This window comes from Archocentrus centrarchus, chromosome 1, assembly GCF_007364275.1.
Source record: "Archocentrus centrarchus isolate MPI-CPG fArcCen1 chromosome 1, fArcCen1, whole genome shotgun sequence".
In the NCBI taxonomy this organism is placed as follows: domain Eukaryota; kingdom Metazoa; phylum Chordata; class Actinopteri; order Cichliformes; family Cichlidae; genus Archocentrus; species Archocentrus centrarchus.
Genome location: NC_044346.1, coordinates 9,017,585 through 9,037,418, shown reverse-complemented (window position 1 = coordinate 9,037,418; position 19,834 = coordinate 9,017,585). Strand labels below are relative to the sequence as shown.

At 41.7% G+C, this 19,834-nt stretch overlaps 1 protein-coding gene across 2 annotated transcripts; it reads left to right on the top strand.

Annotated features, from left to right (window-relative positions):
• Positions 1-215: 215 nt before the first annotated feature.
• Positions 216-14,935, top strand: micall2b (mical-like 2b). Of its 2 annotated transcripts, none has more exons than XM_030737518.1 (16): positions 216-542; positions 1,366-1,414; positions 5,993-6,134; positions 6,216-6,403; positions 6,663-6,790; positions 7,417-8,106; positions 8,216-8,424; positions 8,862-8,925; positions 9,462-9,592; positions 9,759-9,817; positions 9,913-10,036; positions 10,152-10,254; positions 11,948-12,021; positions 12,111-12,225; positions 12,941-12,987; positions 14,241-14,935. In XM_030737518.1, exons 1-16 carry the CDS (start codon positions 400-402, stop codon positions 14,330-14,332), a joined length of 2,358 nt encoding a protein of 785 aa, XP_030593378.1. In that variant the 5' UTR covers positions 216-399; the 3' UTR covers positions 14,333-14,935. The 2 variants fall into 2 exon arrangements, with proteins under 2 accessions (XP_030593378.1, XP_030593368.1); XM_030737508.1 differs by having other exon boundaries at positions 8,859-8,925.
• The last annotated feature ends 4,899 nt before the right edge of the window (positions 14,936-19,834 follow it).

Sequence of the window (19,834 nt, the reverse complement as noted above, 5' to 3'; positions counted from 1 at the left end):
GAGTTTATGCCTTACTGCATAGTAAACACACACACACACACACACACACACACACACACACACACACACACACACACACACACACACACACACAGATGCATACAAAGAGTTAAAAGAGCAACACGAGCGTGGCCAAACTCCACCCTCCCCCGGCTGCCGCGTCACCGCCGACCTCTCGCAGGTGTCACATCCAGTTTCTTTCCACTTACACTCAGTAAGGTGATTCCCACGAACGCTTAAGTCTTCCCTCTCCCGTTTCCGGGATCCGGCGTGTCCGAGTTTCTGTGGAAAGTTTCTGAAGTTTCCTTGTTGGACCCTGAGGTGGGGGTGGGAGCTCTGTGAGCGCTCCAGCGGCACTGCTGCGCTTTCACACGGATCAGTCCGGCTCCGAGCTCCGGGATGGCGGCCATAAAGGCTCTACAGCAGTGGTGCCGCGTCCAGTGTGAGGGCTACCGGGATGTCTCCATCACCAACATGACCACGTCCTTCAGGGACGGACTGGCTTTCTGCGCCCTCATCCACAAAAACAGACCCGATCTCATGTAAGTAGAGCTGGAACTGGAGGACAAAGCAGGAAATAAGTGACACTTGAAGTATTATCAATTTATATTATCGATTATCAAAGACAGGCATTCTTTGCTGGCTGTGCTCTGTCTGTTGACAGCACAAAACTTTTTAGGGAAGACTGAAGTCAGTGGTTTTGCTTCCCAGCTTGATGGCAGGGTTTGGCAGTTTTTGCGCCAGAGACAAATCTGAGCTTTATTGGTCTGTAGAAAACAGGAGAAGGAGTTTCATCTTGAAACTTGATATCCAAAGCAAACAATGGCCATAGAGATTTAAATCTTAGAATGAAGCAGCCTTTATGGACATTTGCAAGTGGCCCCCAAACTTCCAACCAGTAATTACTAATCATCGCTAACTGACATCTGGCCAGTTTTACGCAGAGATGCCTGGTTTAGTTTCAGAGAGACCCTTAAGACACTGTTTTCATTTCAAGAAGAGACACAGCTGCTGTAATCGCTTCGTTCCAGTTTTTATAATAAGCCGGAGCAGAGTGGCAGCACATGCCGTGTTTACATGAGCCGAAGCACTAAATGGTGGTTGAAAGCTTAGTTTCAGTGTGTTCAGTAATGACAGTGTGATTAATTCAGGCTGAACTTTGTTAGTTTCAGAGCATGGGATCAGTGATACAGGTGTCACGCAGCTGATATGTCAGACTGCCGCTGTTGTGATATATGCAGAAGTGAGTCAGCACTGCATGACTAAATAACACATGTTAGTCTGTGCTGCTTGTAAACTGAAGGAAGCAAGAGGGGAGCTGATTTATGTGTTCTGTAACTTTGTTTTTTGTCTGCTCTGTTGCAGCAATTTTGATTCCCTGAAGAAGGAAAATGTCTATGAGAACAACAAACTGGTAAGACATGTTTCCATTCTGCACACTGATGCTTAATGACAAACTAATTTCCTAAACACACACAAGCTCCCTTAATCCCCCTCCTTTTGTCTCTCTATATGGTAGTACACGCTTAACACTGAAGTGTGTCAACAGCTATTTGTTGGATCGCCATGAACTTTAATATTAACATTCCTGTTTTAGAGACGATGAATCCTTTAGCCCTGGCTACTTTGTAACTGACAATTTGTGACCACACCAGCATGCATTGGCCTTTGTTTCTCAATCAGACCCGCTCGTCATTCATCACATCTGGGTTTATAAAACCCCAAGATGGTGAAGGCCAAAATGCCAAAGTTGAAGTCCACAAAGCAAGTTGTGACTGTCCACTTTTTCTACACAGTCTATGGCTCTGATTTGCGTTGCTGTAGACTCTTAATATTGTCTGCATAAGTTATGCAGTTGGCTGATTATTTAAATCATCAAAGTAAAGCTGAAAATATTAATCACCATGCGAGTTGCTATTGTTGTTGCATCATCTTTGATACCAAAACAATACTTTCTCGATGTGCATATCATAGGCTGTATATAAAAGGTGACATCACTCAAGCTGCTTTTTCAAGCTTCAGTGTCAGCTTTTTGGCTGCTGCCATGTTGGGGGTTGAGTGCTAAGTTATCGGCTAAGGATGGCAAGCTGCATCCATGAACTGTAAATAAAAGATGGACATAGCCACTTTGACTTCACCCATCTATTCCTGTAGTAAATCCCAACTTAATGAATTTAAGTTAGTTTTCGTTGAAACCTTTTAGTGAGTATTCTCACTGAATGTTTTGGAGGCTGCAGGTTGTGGTGCTGGTGAACTTGACTGCGTCATACTGACAGGTCTTCCTGTTATTTTCTTCATCCTATTTATGAGTGAATGTAGTCAGCATATCGCTACTCCTTCTATTATAAACTCATGCAACAAACCTCAATTCATTTCAGCCTCAGCCGTGAAACCGATGACTACATAACTTACAGACCAGTTTTTCCAAATACTTCCAGTGACAGCTCATGATCCTTATCAGTAATGGGGTTTTTTCAGACGTGTCTAAAGTCTTTTTTTCTCTGAGCATTAATAAGAATCATAGACTCAACTTTATTCCTTTAAAAAAAAAAAAAAAAAAAAATTCTGTTAGCAGCAGGGTTATTATAGTTAACGAAAATGAGCGAAATAACGAAAACTGAAATTGAAAAAACATTGTCGTTAACTGAAATAAATAAAAACTAAAATTAAAAGGAAAAAACGATAACTAACTAAAACTGTATTGTGAGTTTAAAAAACTAACTAAAACTAACTAAAATCATAGATAAAATGATCTTCCTTTTCTTGTTTGTCATTTTACTTAAAAATCTTGTGGATTGATCATTTTCCGCTCTCCCAGTTTAAGCTGGGAGCGCCGTCGGGCAGCTGTGTGCGTGCGTGCGCGAGCTCACCGCGCTGGTCCGAAAAGTAATGGCAGCTGTATGCGTGCGTGCGTGAGCTCACCGCGCTGGTCCGAAAAGTAATGGCAGCGGTCTGCTGAGAAAGCGGCAGAGTCCCATATGGAGTTTCTTTGAGTCCGATAATACAGATAGAAGAGCGTCTTGTTGTGAACGATGAAAAATGTATGGAATACGTCTCAGTGAGGAAAAAACACCAACATCAAAGTCCACCTGAGAAGCGCACACAAGGCAGCTACGGAAACCGCTCTGAACCGACAATCTGGCGTTCACCTCCAGAGAAATGTGACTGCTCGCTGCCACGCAGCCGCAACATTGTGACGAACCTGTTCCGTCCTTGTGCGTTTTCGGCCACTTTATCAGTGAGAGAATAACAATCAGGAACAATCAATATAAGGACTCACAAATGTCAGCAAATTCCCGGAGGGAATCTGCTAAAACTGTCGGAATGGATGCGAGGGAATGAAGAAAGTGAACCAAAATAAGTCCCAGCCGGCACCGCATATAAAACACCAGCACACGACCGTAAGGTAATTAACACACACAATCCAGCTACACAAGCAGAAATGTGACATGAGGTCGGCCACATATCGAGCATCTAACCGAGCTAGCTCCAAAACACAAGCTGCTGTTAATCTGCTGCACTGATGCTGAACTTTATTGGGAGTTTATTGTAGAATTTATTGAGTTTGGGAGTTCATGTTTTTCTTTGTTTCTCCCTGTTGATGTTCATGTGTGTCCTTAATATTACACACATTTAGCGGGCAATGCTGCTGTCTGTGAACAGTTGGTTGTTGAATATATTTCTTTAAACGGGATCTTTGGTTGAGTTTTTATTACTCTTGTACCTTGAATCTTGCACCTGACAAAGTATGAAAAACTAAAACTAATACTGAAACTAACGAAACTAAACTAAAACTAAGCAATAAATCAAAAATAAAAATGAGCAAAACCACTCTGAAAACTAATTAAAACTAACTGAATTAAAGAAAAAAAAGTAAAAACTAACTAAAACTAAACGATAATGTAAAATCCAAAACTATTATAACCCTGGTTGGCAGCAATTTTACAACAATTTTATTGTTCTGGAAGCGTTCATATGATCCTAAAACAGGAGACCCACACTGTACTTACAGACCTCATATCAAATATGTATGCGTGTTTGAATCCTATTTAACTAAACCCTTATTTATTTATAAAATCTCTTTTGCAAGAGTTTCCTGGATAAGAGACAGCAGTACAATCATTAGTGGTTCCTTAGACTAGTAACACATACATGCACACAGCAAAAAATGCACAAAATAAGTATACCAGTCTATATATCAAACATATGAAGCCTAAAACATCAGTGGCAGCCATTGTTTCCGGCCAAAAAAAGAAGTGACCATCTCCATAAGATTTAGTTGATTTTTACAGCTGACTCCAGGAGGAGGGAGCTGTGAATATGAGCGTCCTTTGTTCAGATTCAGTGTGAACACTCATGGCAGACTGAAGGACTAAGACTTGGAAACGAAAACAATAACATCCCATTCTTTTTTTGATAAATATAGGTCAGTAATTATGACTGGAGCAAAGCAAGAATAGTTTTATCGTGATGATGACAAAGCAGACCGTCTGACCCGAGCACACAACCTAGACTGATGGGTAAAAGCTTTAAGGTTTGCAATCAATCTCAGCTCTCCATGAGAGACAGTATACAGTATATGGAGGCACTGTGAAGGCCTGTGCACATACTGTGAATAACATTGGTGGGATCTAACACTGACATGAAAGTTGAAGCAACAAGTGTCTGTCTTGCTGGGACTGGATTTTGGAAGTAAAAACCCGGTTTGAGTTCTTTCAAAAGCTGCTGAATGAGCGCCTCTCTGTAAAAGAAAGAAACTCTGTCTGAGAGGCCTGGACTTTAATGATACATGAAAGGTTCAGTGTTGCTATCTCCCGTTTGAGAACATCATCACATTTATACACTAATCTAAATAAGGAACAAGGAAAACTGTTCAGGTTTGAATGACCACCCAGAAACCAAATTATCTTCAGAGAGTAAATGAACCACGACTGCTGGAGCCACACCTGCGCACCTGATAGTGTTCAAGATTTGGAGCTGTGCGTGCTGCTTCACTTGTGGGATGCAGTCGAATGCTCCCAAAAGACTTTAAGTTAGTCAGTTGCAAGTTTGAGAATGAACTTAGGTTACATCAATGCCGCGGGATGTTGGGCAACTGGAAATAACATCCATGAGTGTTCAGCGTGGCTGAGAAGGGAAGTCATGGCCAAAAACAGAGCGCTTCAATGCGGGCACTTTGCTTTTGGCTGCTTTCTTGCATTCTTTACTTTCATTTTGTTCCCAGAGCTTCATGATTGGACTCTGAAACCTGGGAGTGCCAAAAGCTCAACATGTCAAACGTCCGCTCTTTTAGCCGGCAGAGAATAAAGCTAAATTGCAGTAACTGCTTGACGCTGCTCTGGATTTCAGCTCAAAGCTGAAACAACATGTTGCTCAATCAAAGAAGAAAACACTGTAAGAGATTAATAGGGCACAGCAGAGTAAACTGTGTTTGTCTGGCTGTCTTCATTATCTGATTACTGATTAAAGTATGGTACTCGCCGGCCTGCCGCTGCTTGTTTGTTCCACAGAATTGCTGAATGTTAGTGTAGTGTGCAAATTCTTGACTGACTTCTCACTATTGACTAACATGGAGCGAGTAGAACAATGGATGTATTAAATTTGGTCTTTAAAATTAGACTGCTGTTGTCTGTACACCTTAAAACATACACCAACCTTTATCTTCTCTCCTGCTCTGGGATGTGAAAGCACTGGGCAGAAGTCATAGAAAAACTATAACAAACTCAACCCAAAAAAATATAAAACAAACAAAAAAAAACCCCACTAGTGTTTTAATCTTAAGCTTAAGTTTTTCTTTGGGAAATCTAAAGAACAAAAAAAGCAAAACAATGATCATGTTTGAAGTCTGTAAAGACGGCGGTCACACAAAGTTGGCGCTCAGCTTTTATGATTTATTAGTGTGTTGTGCTTATCTAGGTTTAAAACATCCACCCTGAGCTGCCTCTTGTTTGTTTTTTGTTTTTTTACGGGATACTGTTGGTTTTATTTGCAGGCGTTCAGTGTTGCAGAAGAACAACTGGGAATTCCGGCATTGTTGGATGCAGAAGACATGGTGGCTCTTAAGATTCCCGACCGCCTCAGCATCCTGACCTATGTCTCCCAATACTACAACTACTTCCATGGACGCTCCCCGAGTGAGTATAAAATAAAGTCGCACTTTGTCACCCTCTGTTCATCTCCAGTCGTCTCATCTGTTTATCTGTGTTTGCACGCAGTTGGTGGAATGGGGGGTATAAAGCGTCCGGCCAGCGGCCCGGCCGATGAGCCGGCTGGGAAGAAGAACCAGCCGGTGTCGTCTAAGGTGTTTCCCTCTTCTAAGCCTGCCAGCGAGAACAGCCCTCCCCCATCCTCCAACGTCACAAAGCCATTTCCTTCCCCAAAACAAAACAGAAGTTTAACACAGGTGAACTTTAATAGTTCCTAATAGTTTCTAAGCTGGGGAGGAAGCCTGAAAGGGTGCCTTCATTTATGAAATACTGACCAAGAATGTGCACATTCATCAATTCAGCCACGTCAGCTACAGACAGATCACTTGGTCTGTGTCAGTAGATGACATCAGTGCAGTTGCTAAAAAAAAAAAAAAACCCACACTGCATGCTATTAGTTGTTGTAATGGATGAAGTTCCCCATTGTCCTCACTCTTCTCTCTCTCTTTCTTCTAGGATGTTCTGGTTGAGAAGTCTCCTCAGGCAGGCACCCTGAGCAGCAAATGTGCATCCTGTAACAAGCACGTTCACCTGGTGCAGCGACATCTAGTGGACGGGAAGCTTTATCACAGGAGCTGTGCAAAGTAAGCACCTGATTGGAAGCTAATGCCTGTGCAATTTAGGAAAATCACTGTGATTCCTAGTCTGCAGTCTGAACAGGGAAAGACTTACCTGTGTACGAAAGGGGAAAATGGAATAACCCAAGTTATGGATTTAAAAACTTTAAAGAGAAAATTATTTAAACTGAATAATTTTATGTATCTACCTTTAAGTTCTGAATTAATAATTAAATTATATATATATATATATATATATATATATATATATATATATATATATATATATATATATATATATATATATATATATATATATATATATATATAAAAATATAAAATTGTCATTGTTCATGTGATGCAGGAAAATAATTTTCTTTTGTTCCTTCTGTCCAGAAGAAGGGAAGCAGGAGTAGCTTTAGCTAGCTAGATGTAGATATTTGTAAATGCAAAAGTTTCAGATTTCTGTAAATTCATAATATTCATTTGGTAAGGTTAAATGTTAAAAAGCCAAATTCAGTTTAATCTTACTTTTGAGCGAGGTGAACTGAAGCCAAACTGGTGCCAACTGCAGGTCTAAATTCCCAGTTAGTTAGTTAAGCAAGAATCTCCCTGTTGTAAACTTTGTGTGTGTTGTGTTTTCTTTCTTACAGGTTGCTGTCATCTGCAAACACAAGCACACCTCTTCAGGATTTGCCCACAAACACCCATGTTTCCAGATTCACTCCTCTGATAGACTCCAGTAAAAACAGCACACCAGCTCCAACTCACACATCCTCCAGACTCCAGAGCCCTTCATGGCAGTCAGAGAAACCCACCACTCCTAAGTCCACTTCTGCTTCCCCATCCTGGTCTGTGTCAGCTCTCTCTTCAGCTAAACCCGAAGCTTCACGTGACACTGCTTTCACGCCATCTATCAGCACCAGGCCCCCTGAGGCTCCTCGCCCTTCAGTTACTGCTGCCAAGACGCAACAGTCCAAGCTCAAGTTCTTCCAGGAAGATGTCACGGCAAAGGTGGAGGAGAAAAAGACTTCAACCATCAATGTGGACATAAATAAAGGTCAGAGTGCTGGTGGCAAGGCACAGCAGGCCACAGCAGGTCAAGCTGTTACTGTGGTTGTAAATGTCAGTGGTAGTGGAAGAAAAGAGGCAAATGAGAGTTTGGATAAGGCTGGGAATAGAGCTAAAACAACTGGCACTAGCTTGAAGGCGAAACAGGAAGGTGAGACTAATAAGACAAAAGCAGCAGCAGCAGCCTTCATCTCTAAAAAACTGGCTGAGGAGAACAACAATAACAACAGTAAGCCATCGTGGACGACTGCTGCTCTAAAGAAAACTGAGACGTAAGTAATCTAACCTGAGAGTCACAAAAACATGGGATTGTACCCTGCTCTAGCCTGACCTCTGCTGGTGAGGAATGGCATTTAAGTTGCGTTCTTCACTTCTATTCAGATCTCAGTCTCAAGTTGAAACACCTAAAAAGGAGACGGGGGGAGTCGGAGGCAGGGTGAAGCTGAAAGTGAACTCAGCAATCCTGGCTGACCTGCAGCCTGCAGACCCCACAAACTCTTCTGGAAGCACCAGCGGTCAGACCGGACTCAGGACCAGGACTGCAGACAGTGCAGCCTCAAAGACCGGCAGTACATCACCCAACACATCAGGTTAAACTCACAGACACTTTGTAACCAGCGCAAGGTCTCCCTCAGGACTTATTCAGTAAATGTGCAGAATTTATTATGTGAAACAGCACAATGTCGATGAGTTTACTGCTGCATGAAGGGCGCATATTGAGAGTTTCTCTAAGAATCAAAGCACACAGTAAGACAGATTTTTTTTTTTAAATATAAAGCAGACCAAGGTGCCTTTTTAAGCATGCCTTTCAGTTGTAGTAATTCTTTTTTAAAATACTATGTCTCTTATTGGCCTACTGTTTCTTCTGTTTATTTATGAGGTTCTGATCTGTAATATCATTCTCCATCTTTGTGTGGAGAATGATATTAGGACCTGACATCGACTAGTGGATGTCTGAGGGAACTGAACCGAGAAGTGAAAAACACTTGGGGTTTCAATTGATTCTTTTTTCCTTGTTCCTCAGCAGTGAGGGAGACCGAGTCTCCTGCAGATTGGAGGTCGAAGCTCAAGCCTGTCTCCCAAGAAACCAAGTAAGACTTTTTTTGATTGATTTTAATTTGTTCTGACTTTTTATGCTTCTTGTTAATTCCTATCCCTTACTGACTCCTGCTCCTGATAACAGCAGGGAGTATATGTACATGGGTGGCCTCTCAGCATATCGACATCATGAAGCATTAACTGTATGAACTCTTTTTTTTTTTTTTTCTCCTCCTGATGTCCTGTCCATCCATCCATCCTGTGATTCGGTCTTTCATCCGTCTCACCAAACATTCCTCCCACAGGAAGCCTGTACCTGCTGCTCCTCCAAATGGCTGAGCCATCATTTGTAGTCAAGGCTTTCAGTCTCTACTCTTCCGCCACATGCATGTGAGCCCCAAATGGTGTCAGGACTGTGTCGAGTCCTCCACGGTGCAACATATGCTCAGTGCTCAGAGTTCCTTTTGCACGCGTGACCTTTCCTCTCGCTCTCATGAATCAAAACTGTAGCAAGAAAAGAGCAGATAAACGGCCATTAATTAAATCATTGCTATTTGTCTTTGTCTGCTTGTTCTTCGTCCGTCCACAGACCTGCTGGTCCTTCACAGACTTCCACTAAACCAGGGCCCAATGGAACTGGGAAGACTTCAGAGCTTTCTGTGAGGCCTTCCTCTCAATTTCCCAGCCCAAGTATTTCTGTCACTCCACCGGCATCAAAGGGTAAGAACGTGGTCACCTCTTAGGTAATTTTGCTCTATATAAACCAAATATTTACAGAAGAATACACCTTCCTAAAAAGTGACTTTCGGTCTTACCTCTCAGGAGTTTCTCTAACTGTTGTCAGCTTTGTTTGTAAATACTTTTCTGCATTTTATCTACTTTTTAGGATTACAGGACAGCCAGAAAGAGCAAACCAAAAATGGAACCAAATCAGGGGCAAAGAAGGTACTGGGCCTCAGAGGATAACTTCTTAACAGATACAGGTTATCTTATTACATTGTGGTTCATTTACTTTTGTCTGTGTCTGTTTGCATCTGTAGATGAAACCAGACTACATTCCCAAAGAGGAGATCCTGAGGGAGCTTCAGGAAATTGAACATAATTTAAATGAGCTGGAACAAAGAGGAGTCGACCTGGAGATGAAGTTGCGCAAATCCGAAGAAGGTGAGACAAACACACCCGTCATGTAGTTTGTGTGCGCTTTGAATCAGGACGTGGTGCAAAATTTGAAAGGAAACTAAATGCAAGTATCTGGGATTAACTGTGTATTCCTTGTCAGAGGGTGATGATGACGCTCTCACGGACAAGCTCATGGTTGAGTGGTTCGACTTGATCAGGAACAAGCAGGTGGCCATGCGCCGGGAGTCTGAACTGGTCTACATGTGAGTGAACACACACACAAACACACTCCGAAAGGGGGCATGCCACTATTTAGCGATTAGTGAAACAGACTTGTGGCCAGAAGGTTGACAGTATGAATTCCCAGTGTCCTCCCTCCTCCGTCCCACTGCAGGACATCCTGGAACAAAGCAGCTGCCCCCCCCGCTCCCCACACACACACACACACACACACACACACACACACACAGTGACCAGACACGAGTGCTGCTGAACACAGCAACAACACACCCACTGCAAATATTCACTGTAAAGAGTCATAAGAGTCTTATGACACTATCTTGCAACTATAATAAATGGCCTAAGGCATTCCCTCGCCGGACACTTTATTAGGTGCACCTTGCTAGTACAGGGTGGGACCTGTTTTGCTTACAGAACCGGATTCATCTATTGGATTGAAATCCTGTCACTGTGGAGGCCATTTGAGTACAGTGAACTCAGTGTCATATTCAAGAAACCAGTTTGAGATGATCTGAGCTTTGTGACATGGTGTTATCCAGCTGGAAGCAGCGATCAGAGGATGAGTACACTGTGGTCTTAAAGGGATGGACAACACTCAGGTAGACTGTGGTGTCTAAATGATGCTCAGTGGGTACTGCTGCCACCAGCAGCCTGAACTGTTGATATAAGGCAGAATGGATCCATGCTTTCATGCTGTTTACACCAAGTTCTGACCCTACCATCTGAATGTTGCAGCTGAAATTGAGACTCATCCCAATTCTCTATTGTCCAATTTTGATGAACTCAAGTGAATTATAGCCTCAGTTTCCAATTCTCAGCTGCCAGGAGTGGCACCCAGTGTGGTCTTCTGCTGCTGTACCCTTCTGCTTCAAGCCTTGATGCGTTGTGTTCAGAGATGCTCTTCTGTAAACCTGTAGTTGTAACAAGGAGTTATTTGAGTTACTGCTGCCTTCCTATCAGCTCAAAGCAGTCTGGCTATTCACCTCTGACCTCTGGCATCAAAAAGGCATGTTCTCCCAGAAACCTGCCACTCACTGGGTATTTTCTCTTTTTCAGACCGCTCTCTATAAACCGTAGAGAGGGTTGTGGGAAAATCCCAGCAGATCAGCAGTTTCTGAAATACTCAGTCCAGCTTGTCTGGCACCAAGAGCCATGCCACATTCAGTGTCACTTAAATCACCTTTCTTCTCCATTCTGATGTTCAGCTTAAACTTCAGCAGGTTGTCTTGATCATGTCTACATGCCTAACTGCACTGAGTTGCTGCCATGCGATTGTCTGATTTAGATATTTAAGTTGGTGAACAGTTGAACAGATGTACCTAATGAAGTGGCTGATAATTGTATTGTTTACACAGTAGAAACTTAGTCTTAAACTTTTGTGTCAATATCCTGTCAACATGGTGAACCATTAAGGAACCACATGTTTATCTTGGGGGAGGTGGAGACCAAAACAGAGTTGGAGAAAACAGACTTCAGATGAATGAAAACACATGTGCTGGATGTGTAAACATGCAGCTGTTGCCTGATGATGTTTATAAGGTGATGTTTGAGAGATTCTGACTGAGATACTGAAGAGTTATCTCAAGCACTACCAAATATGGTGAAGGCAGTATTTTTCTAAATACATTTACAGTGTCTGATGTTTTGGGAATAACGTGTGACGCCTCCCAATAAAGCCATATATTATATGCTTTGTCTATTTTCAAATATGTGCAGTGGAAGAACCCAGGAACTTGAGGAAGAGCAGCCCACTGTTGAGCAAGAGCTGAGGAGGCTGATGGAAAAACCAGGTGAGGGCTGTAGGTGGTGAGATTTGCTGAGTCCACAACAGGAAAAACAGAGCGCTGGTCTGAGGCTAAAAATATGCTCGTGTGTGCAGAACATCTGAAAACAGCCTGGACCAGGAAGAGGGAAAAGGAGCTGATGGACAAACTGATGGAGATCGTCAATGACAGAAACGCGATTGTAGAGAATCTGGATGAGGACAGACTCAGGTGTGTGGGAGTAGAGTGTGTTGTGTGTAAAAGTTTGCAGCTCTTTTAATGAATGTGGTTCCAAACAAAGATCTCTTCCAACCCAAACAGGCCAAAATGGTCACATGATTTCTGAATAGCATGTATAAGGGATTTTTACATTGACATACTCAAAAAAAAAAATCCCTAAACATAAGTAGAAAGTGAACAATGCTGTCTAAAGTGTGCACTGCAATGATTCCACACCTAAATAATATAAATATGATGATTAATAAAAATTGGCCTTAATTTTTCCTGTGAGAATGTTTGAAACTATATGCTTCTTTCCCTATTTCTCCTATATGAATGTAATCCATCAGCAATCCAACCATTTAGTAAATGTACTACAAATATTATTAGATCTGTTTAGCTGTGCGCAAGGTATTATTTATGGCTTCTGAAATGTAGCAAATTTGCTTCAATAGGTTTTAGACAGCTGGTCAGAAAAAAAAAAATCAATTTTAAAGTTGGCACTGTGGCCTTGGGATGGGTGCTTTTTTTTTTTTGGTTTATTTTGACATTTTGTAGACTAAATATTAGATAATGAAAGTGATTAATTGCTGAAAGTGCAGTGAGAGCTGCATTCATTGTTTTCTGTTTTGCTTCAGTTTGGTGAGTCTGAGCGTACAGATACACAGTTCATGCCACTGTTAACCGGAGTTTCTGCCTTCTGTGGCTTCTTGCTTCTTTTTCTCAGGGAGGAAGAGGAGGACGAGCAGCTAAACAAGATGATGTTGGATTTCAGTGAGTGCTTCCGCCACCTCCACAGCACTCCCACCCCTCTCCCCACTTTGTTCATTAGTTATCATAACCTTGGTGTCACTACAACTTAGTTGGCTTATAAATTATCCAATTGAGGATTTCCATCATGGACACCTTTAATTGAAGTAGATAGAATTCTCATTGTGTGTGTGTGTGTGTGTGAGTGCGCAAATTTGTGGTGCATTTTTAAGGGTGCGACTGGGCGATGTTTTCATCTCGTTTGATCTACTGACTGCTAATGGAAAAAGCATCAAACAAAATGCCCCCCCCCCCCCCCTCTTTTTTGTCAGCAGCGCCCCTATTAGACAAATGGATAATGCAGCTGGTTAATTTGACCCTCTGATAGAACAGCGTTAGCTCCGGCTTCATTTGCAATTCATGACCGGCAAAGCAAGGCTGAAAATTGAGGAGATTTATTGAACTTCAGTGAAAGGTCATTACATTGCAGCGGGTGAATGCCGACCGTGGGCTAAAGACTAGCCATTTCAATTTTAATGTATTCATAAAGTTAATGCCAAAGTTTCACAGTTCGTTCTCGCTCTGACTGCAGTCATGTGTCAGTTTACACACGCATACAGTGGAGACGTGGAAAAATTTCTTCCCTCTGCTGGGCGGCAGGCATCACGACATCTTCAGTGGTGACTAAGTCAGATTGTAGAAGTTCTTCCCTGGTTTTTAGTGACAGCAAGCTAGTTTCAAATGAGTGGTTTTCTGAATCAGGGTGCAATATTTAAAGGGACCTGATTTGCTCATTTTTTCAGCTCCGTACTCTTAGACTACAAGAGTTCAAAAATTAGCTCAAAATAACCCTTATTTATGTTATATTGTGTCATAGTGCTGCACCCTTAGCTCACCCACTGTTTGGAATGAGCTGTCTTAACTCCTCCCCCTTTGAAGTAACTTCCCTCTGATTGGCTATCCCTTACAAACAGAAGCTCTGTACAGTGTGTGGGTGGAGCTTACAGAGAGAACTGCAATAGCCAGAACATGAAACTGAGCTTGTAGAGCAGTCTGAACATGTTTATCTCACATGGATTATTTGCTCATATGCAGGCCTCATTATTTGAAACTTTGGCCATGTTTAATGTGAAAATCCACCATTATAATAGTGTGTATATATATGATATAAAAAAAGATATATAATAAGGTTATTTTCTGGAAATGTACATTAAGAAATTCTCTCTCTCTCGCTCTCGCTCTCTCTCTCTCTCTCTCTCGCTCTCTCTCTCTCTCAGACATTAAGAAAGACAAGGAAAAACCAAAGAAGGAGAAGTCAAAGTCTCCGATATCCAAACTGTTCAGCTGGGGAAGCAAGAAGGAAACATGATACTCTTCAAAACTCTTTGCTGTTTTTGGTCTTTGATGTTTGTGCTGCTTAACGTCAGTGTGCTCAGCCTGTGATTCACGGGATAACATGGATACTGCGTGCGTTTGAGTGCACAGCATATGCGAGCGTGTGATCTGTCATTCTCCGCACTCCTTGAAAGATGCCCTTCCCTCTGTCGACTGCGTCACTCAAGATCTGACGATCCTCCTGCCTTCCTCCACTGTGTACACACACACACACACACACACACACACACACACACACACACACACACACACACACACACACACACACACACACACACAAAATGTTAAGGGGTTAATGACTCACCAGCCGTGATGTGATTGGGTTCAATGTTCCAGTTGTTAGTTTTAATCCCCTTCTAGTCTTAATCTGTCTCCTTAATGCCGACACACACACACACACACACACACACTCTTGCTGTCTGCTTACATCTTGTTACTTGTGCATCTCATTGAAATGTTGCTTGTGTACAGTAACACTGATGCTAATAGGAGAATCAGACTCCTTACAGAGGGCAGACAGCTGTGTCTTGCTCTCTGCTCATGTTTCAGTCCAGACTTCAAACCCCTCCTGGGGGGGGGGGGGGGGGGGGGGGGGGGAAGCCATGTCAGCAGCTTCAGGGTCACCGTCCGACCTCGTTTACTTTTCTGGGCCGGGCAGAAGAACATTTGTACATTTGGACAGTAACTGCTTTACTTCTTTTTAAGGTTTAGCTAAATCTTAATTGTATGTAATGGCATTTTCTAGAGTAGTGGTTCCCAGACTGAGGTCATGAGATGAGTAAGCAGGAAAAAAATGCTATGAATGATCCACCAAGAAACTGGAGTCAAAAAAGACATAATCACAGTTTGGTTTGGTGACCCCAACCTACAGATAAATATGAACTCTATAATGGGGGCTGCTTTTTGAGAGAGTTTGTTTTTATGGCTGAGTAGAGGGAAAGTATGAGTGTGGTTTGTGTCATGTATGTGTCATAAATACTCAGTAGTTTGGCTGTTGTGAATGCAGGAAATGCAAGAGCTGGTCCACATTGGATCTGGATTTGTACATGTTTTTTAATATTCCTGAGCCAAACGAACTGTATAGTGTCTGAGCTTGTGGCCAAACTGCTTGCTTTTAACAGAACTAGATGTTGTATTATGTTAATGTTATCTCCTTTGTGGCACTTAACAGCTGTCTGATTATTAAATGGAGAAAATTGCCTGGAATTTAAATTAATTGCTGTTGTAAAAGTACTTATTTTAATAAAAAGACAACATTACCTGATTGTGGTGTTCTATATGGTGATGCATTGCACTGTAAAGCATATATGGTGAAAATGTTAGTAAGTAGAGTAGGTCTGGGCTGCCACTATGGCTCACCTGGTAGAACTGGCAACCCCATATACCAAAGGCTGGAGTCCTCACTGCAGAGGCCTGGGTTGGAGTCCACCTCAGACTGTCATTTCTCCTCACTTTCATGTCCATTCTCTGCACTGTCCTGTTGATTACAGACTGAAGTGTCCAAAAAAAATCCCCCAAAACAAATCCTACTTCCCCACACTATATCACTTATGACTTGAAGTGCAGTGTCTCTGTATAACCACCAGGAGGCAGCATGTGCCTTTTCGTGTCATCTGTGCGCTCAGAGTATGAAACAGTTTGTTAGTACAAATAACAGATTTAAGATCCATCACAAACACCTTAATAGGTTTTTCAGTTGGAATTAAAAGTTTTCTACTTTGAAGTCTTCTTCTGCATGTTTTCTTTACCCTTTAAAAAAAACAAAGGCGATTTGGTTTTACCTCAACAGGCCACATATTCTTCTTCATACCCCCCCCCCCCCCCCCCCCCCCCCCCCCCCCCCCCCCCCCCCCCCCCCAATAAAAAAAGTTTTACTGCTCTAACACTACAGAAGCTGCTTAATTTCTACAGTTTAAAGTTTAAATGAGACAAGACAGAGAGAAATGGCAGTTTCCTGGCCATGTTTTGTTTAGGGGTACCTACAAGCTGGGCCCAGTTTAAATTAAAAATAATCACTCTGCACTCTGTGCAGAAGCCGCACGAACTTACACCTTTCTAAGGAAGGTGTTGTAGACTCAAAATACAGCAGGGAACAAAATGCACAGCAACTGATTTATTTTCCATTTTTGCTTTAGATTTCAAGACACACACACACACACACACACACACACAAATCTGGTCTCAAACTGGTTTTGTATACAAAACAAAGCTTTGAAACACAAGAACAATTTCTCTGCCACAGTTAAAATACCAATTTAAAGGAGTGAAGAGGGGAAGAAAAAAATAATACAATAACAGCAGAAAAGAGCAGAGAAATTGACTTCGAGCTTTTCTCTCTCTCTCTTTTTTCTTTTTTAAAAGTCTGTTAGTGTGAAAATACAAAACTGTGTAATCTTTCTCTCTCTAAAAGCAGCATCTGTTCCTGTTGTTATGTGTGAAAATGTTTGTTGATTCCTCGCTCAAACCGTGATAAAATGTTCCATCGCTGCACCGCTGTGTGTCTGAATCAATCATGTCTCTGCTTAACTTTGGAACATGTTTATCTTTCGGGGGGTGAAAATGTGCCTTTAACTCGACTCGGTGAGGTTACAGCTGTAATGCGGGAGACTTTGAGGTGGCTCATTTACATAACACAGTGGGCCCTCGCATATTTATTCACGCAGACTTTTAAACAGTTTAGAGAAATTCGGTGAGGCTCGACTCTGCTCTGACATAATGTGATTGAACCATTCACAGCTCGTATCTTTTTAATCCATGTTAAAGTCACATAAAGTCGACATTAGCATACATTCAGCCTGTTGGTATTGTTGTGTCACACTCTTTTGTATACTTTTCCTCACTTTTTTTTAAGATTAAAGAGAAGCTGTGTTCATAATTTGACACACCGTGTACGTGTCACTATTTCTCTTAAGCCCTTCAGAAGTCTGTGGCTTCACGTACTCTCACTGTGATTCTGCTTTCAGCTAGACTCAGCTTGTCTCCTTTTATTTATTGATTACTTTCCTTCTACCAGGTGTGACATTAAACTATCATTGTCTTCCTTAAAACCTAAGAAGCCTCAGTTATTTGGAGTTGACCTCTCCCTAACCTCATTCACCTCTTTAAGGGAAATAGCTGGTGCTTTATACCTGCTAAGTTCTCCACTCAGATATGGATGCTTTGTATTAGTCTAGTAACACTCTTCTGATTTTCTTACCTTAGAATAAAGTGGAATATTGTACTAAACTAATATAGGTGAAATCTGTATGACATTTGACACTGTGTATGTGCTGTGCAATATTCACTTCAAGTCATCCATCCATCCATCCATCCATCCATCCATTTTCTTCCACTTATCCAATTCAGTTTTATTTATATAGCCCTAAATCACAGCAGCAGTTGCCTCAAGGCACTTTATATTGTAAGGTAAACAATACTACAATATTAGAAAGAAACAACAAAAATCACACGACCCATGTGAGCAAGGATTTGGCGACAGTGGGAAGAGAAAACTCCTTTTTAACAGGAAGAAACCTCTGCCACAACCAGGCTCAGGGAAGGACAGCCATCTGCCGGCACCAGTTGCGGGTGAGAGCATGCACTGATATGTGAAGAAAGGATTAGGGTAGTCTGCCCAGTACAGCAGCTGTGGTGCCATTGTTTAAAAGACTCGCAGAACTGTATGCAGCACACAAAGGGCGAAACTGCAGAGCTGAAAAATGAAGCGAGTACAGAAGCAGCAAAAACTGCAGTTCTTCTACAGGCTCCAAGAGGAAGTCTGTCTTCATTGACTCCAATGTTAAAATGTCCAACTTTATAGCACTGAAAAACATATTCATAGCATGGTACAAAAAGCGGTTTTGCCCTCTGTCTTGATGCATGCTGAATCATCCAGGTAAAGAAATTGTTTTAGTCAGTATGCAGATGTTCTGTTCATAATAATATTTGGGGAAACAGCTGAGTCTGAAGACGTCACTTGGATGAGTGACAAAATGTTTCTCCCACTGAAAACTCAGCATCCAGATGAACAGAATCAACTTTCTGGGACTTCACCCTCTATTGAGGTTTTGCATGACAAAAAACTGGAAATATTTGCTTTCAAAGTAAAAGTTGCGACTTTTGAAAAATGTTGGTTGGGGTGATGAGGCACAACTTTGAAGTTGAATGTTTTCAGTTTCTGGTTTGTGGCACACTTTTTCAAGTTTTAGTTGGTTGATTAGCAAGTTGGTGTCTTACATGCAAACTACAGGTGATCGCATCAATCTGCTAGTGGCCAAAGCAATCAGGAGGTTTTTGGTGCAGCACCCTCATTGCAGCTGATTTCAGCCGGCAACCTCCAGGAACCACTGTATCACATCCAAGATGGTGGACAACTCATGAGCAATGTGCACATGATGTCACGCAAGAAATCTCTATAGTTTCTCCCCTGAGGTTGGGTTAATTTTATTTTAAATAACTCATCCCCTGGAGAACTGAGTTTACACTCGTTGACAGGAGTCCTGACACAGGCAGCTGGAGCTGATCAGTGTCTTCTAGGCCTCATCCTCTACTTTGAGTCATTAAACTGGAACTCTATTGTGTGCGAGCTGTTAGTGCCTTTTAGAGCATTTTTAATGGATTACTGACTTTATTATATATTATTATATTTTTATATGATGGCTTGCTGTGTGGTACAGTCCTTTCCAGATGTTTGTGCTTCTGTTTCGGTGAGTGAAATTTTCACAATTTATTAGTAAGTTACAGTTCACCGTACAGTTCACTAATGCAGCTTGCTAACAAAGTAGTTAGCATTAGCTGACAAATTAGCACTCCAACCTTTCACCTGTGTAAGGTAACTTCTGGCTCCTAAAAAAACAACATGGTGGGGGCCAAAACACCAACACTGAAGCTTCAGTGTGTGGAGTTCAAAACCCAGTGGGTAACATCAGGGTTCCTTTGTCTATTATATACTGTCTGTAATAGCACAGCTGAGCAATATCTTAATGATAATCTAACCAATTTGTGAAATACATTAGTTAGTACAGAATATTGTTTTGGACTCTCTTTTACAGTACTAAATACCATAATTTTTCTTTTTCTGTATAACTCAGTATATAAAAATATGTAAATTTTTTCATTCGCTAAAAATCAATATGGCTTATGCATCCAAAGATCCAGTATTGTTCAGGTTTTCTGTCTTACTCTAGTAAAGGATCTGTTTCTTTCTTTCAGCTGGGGTGAACTGATCTGCCCTATAATTTCTTTTGTGAAATCTTAAGCTGTGACTTCCTCAGTGTATTTATTTTGGGGAATTTTACAAGGCTTTTTATAAACGAGCGAGAGGTCACAGAGCAGACCAAACGAGGAACTTAAGGGTGTTCTGCCCTCACTCTGCTTTTATTTAAAAAAAAAAAATCCTTCTGTAGATATTTAGATGCTTGGATACGTTTCTTTGTTTTCACATACAGCAGCACAATATGTTCCACTTTGGTAAAACGGTGAGAATGAGGTGCAAAAG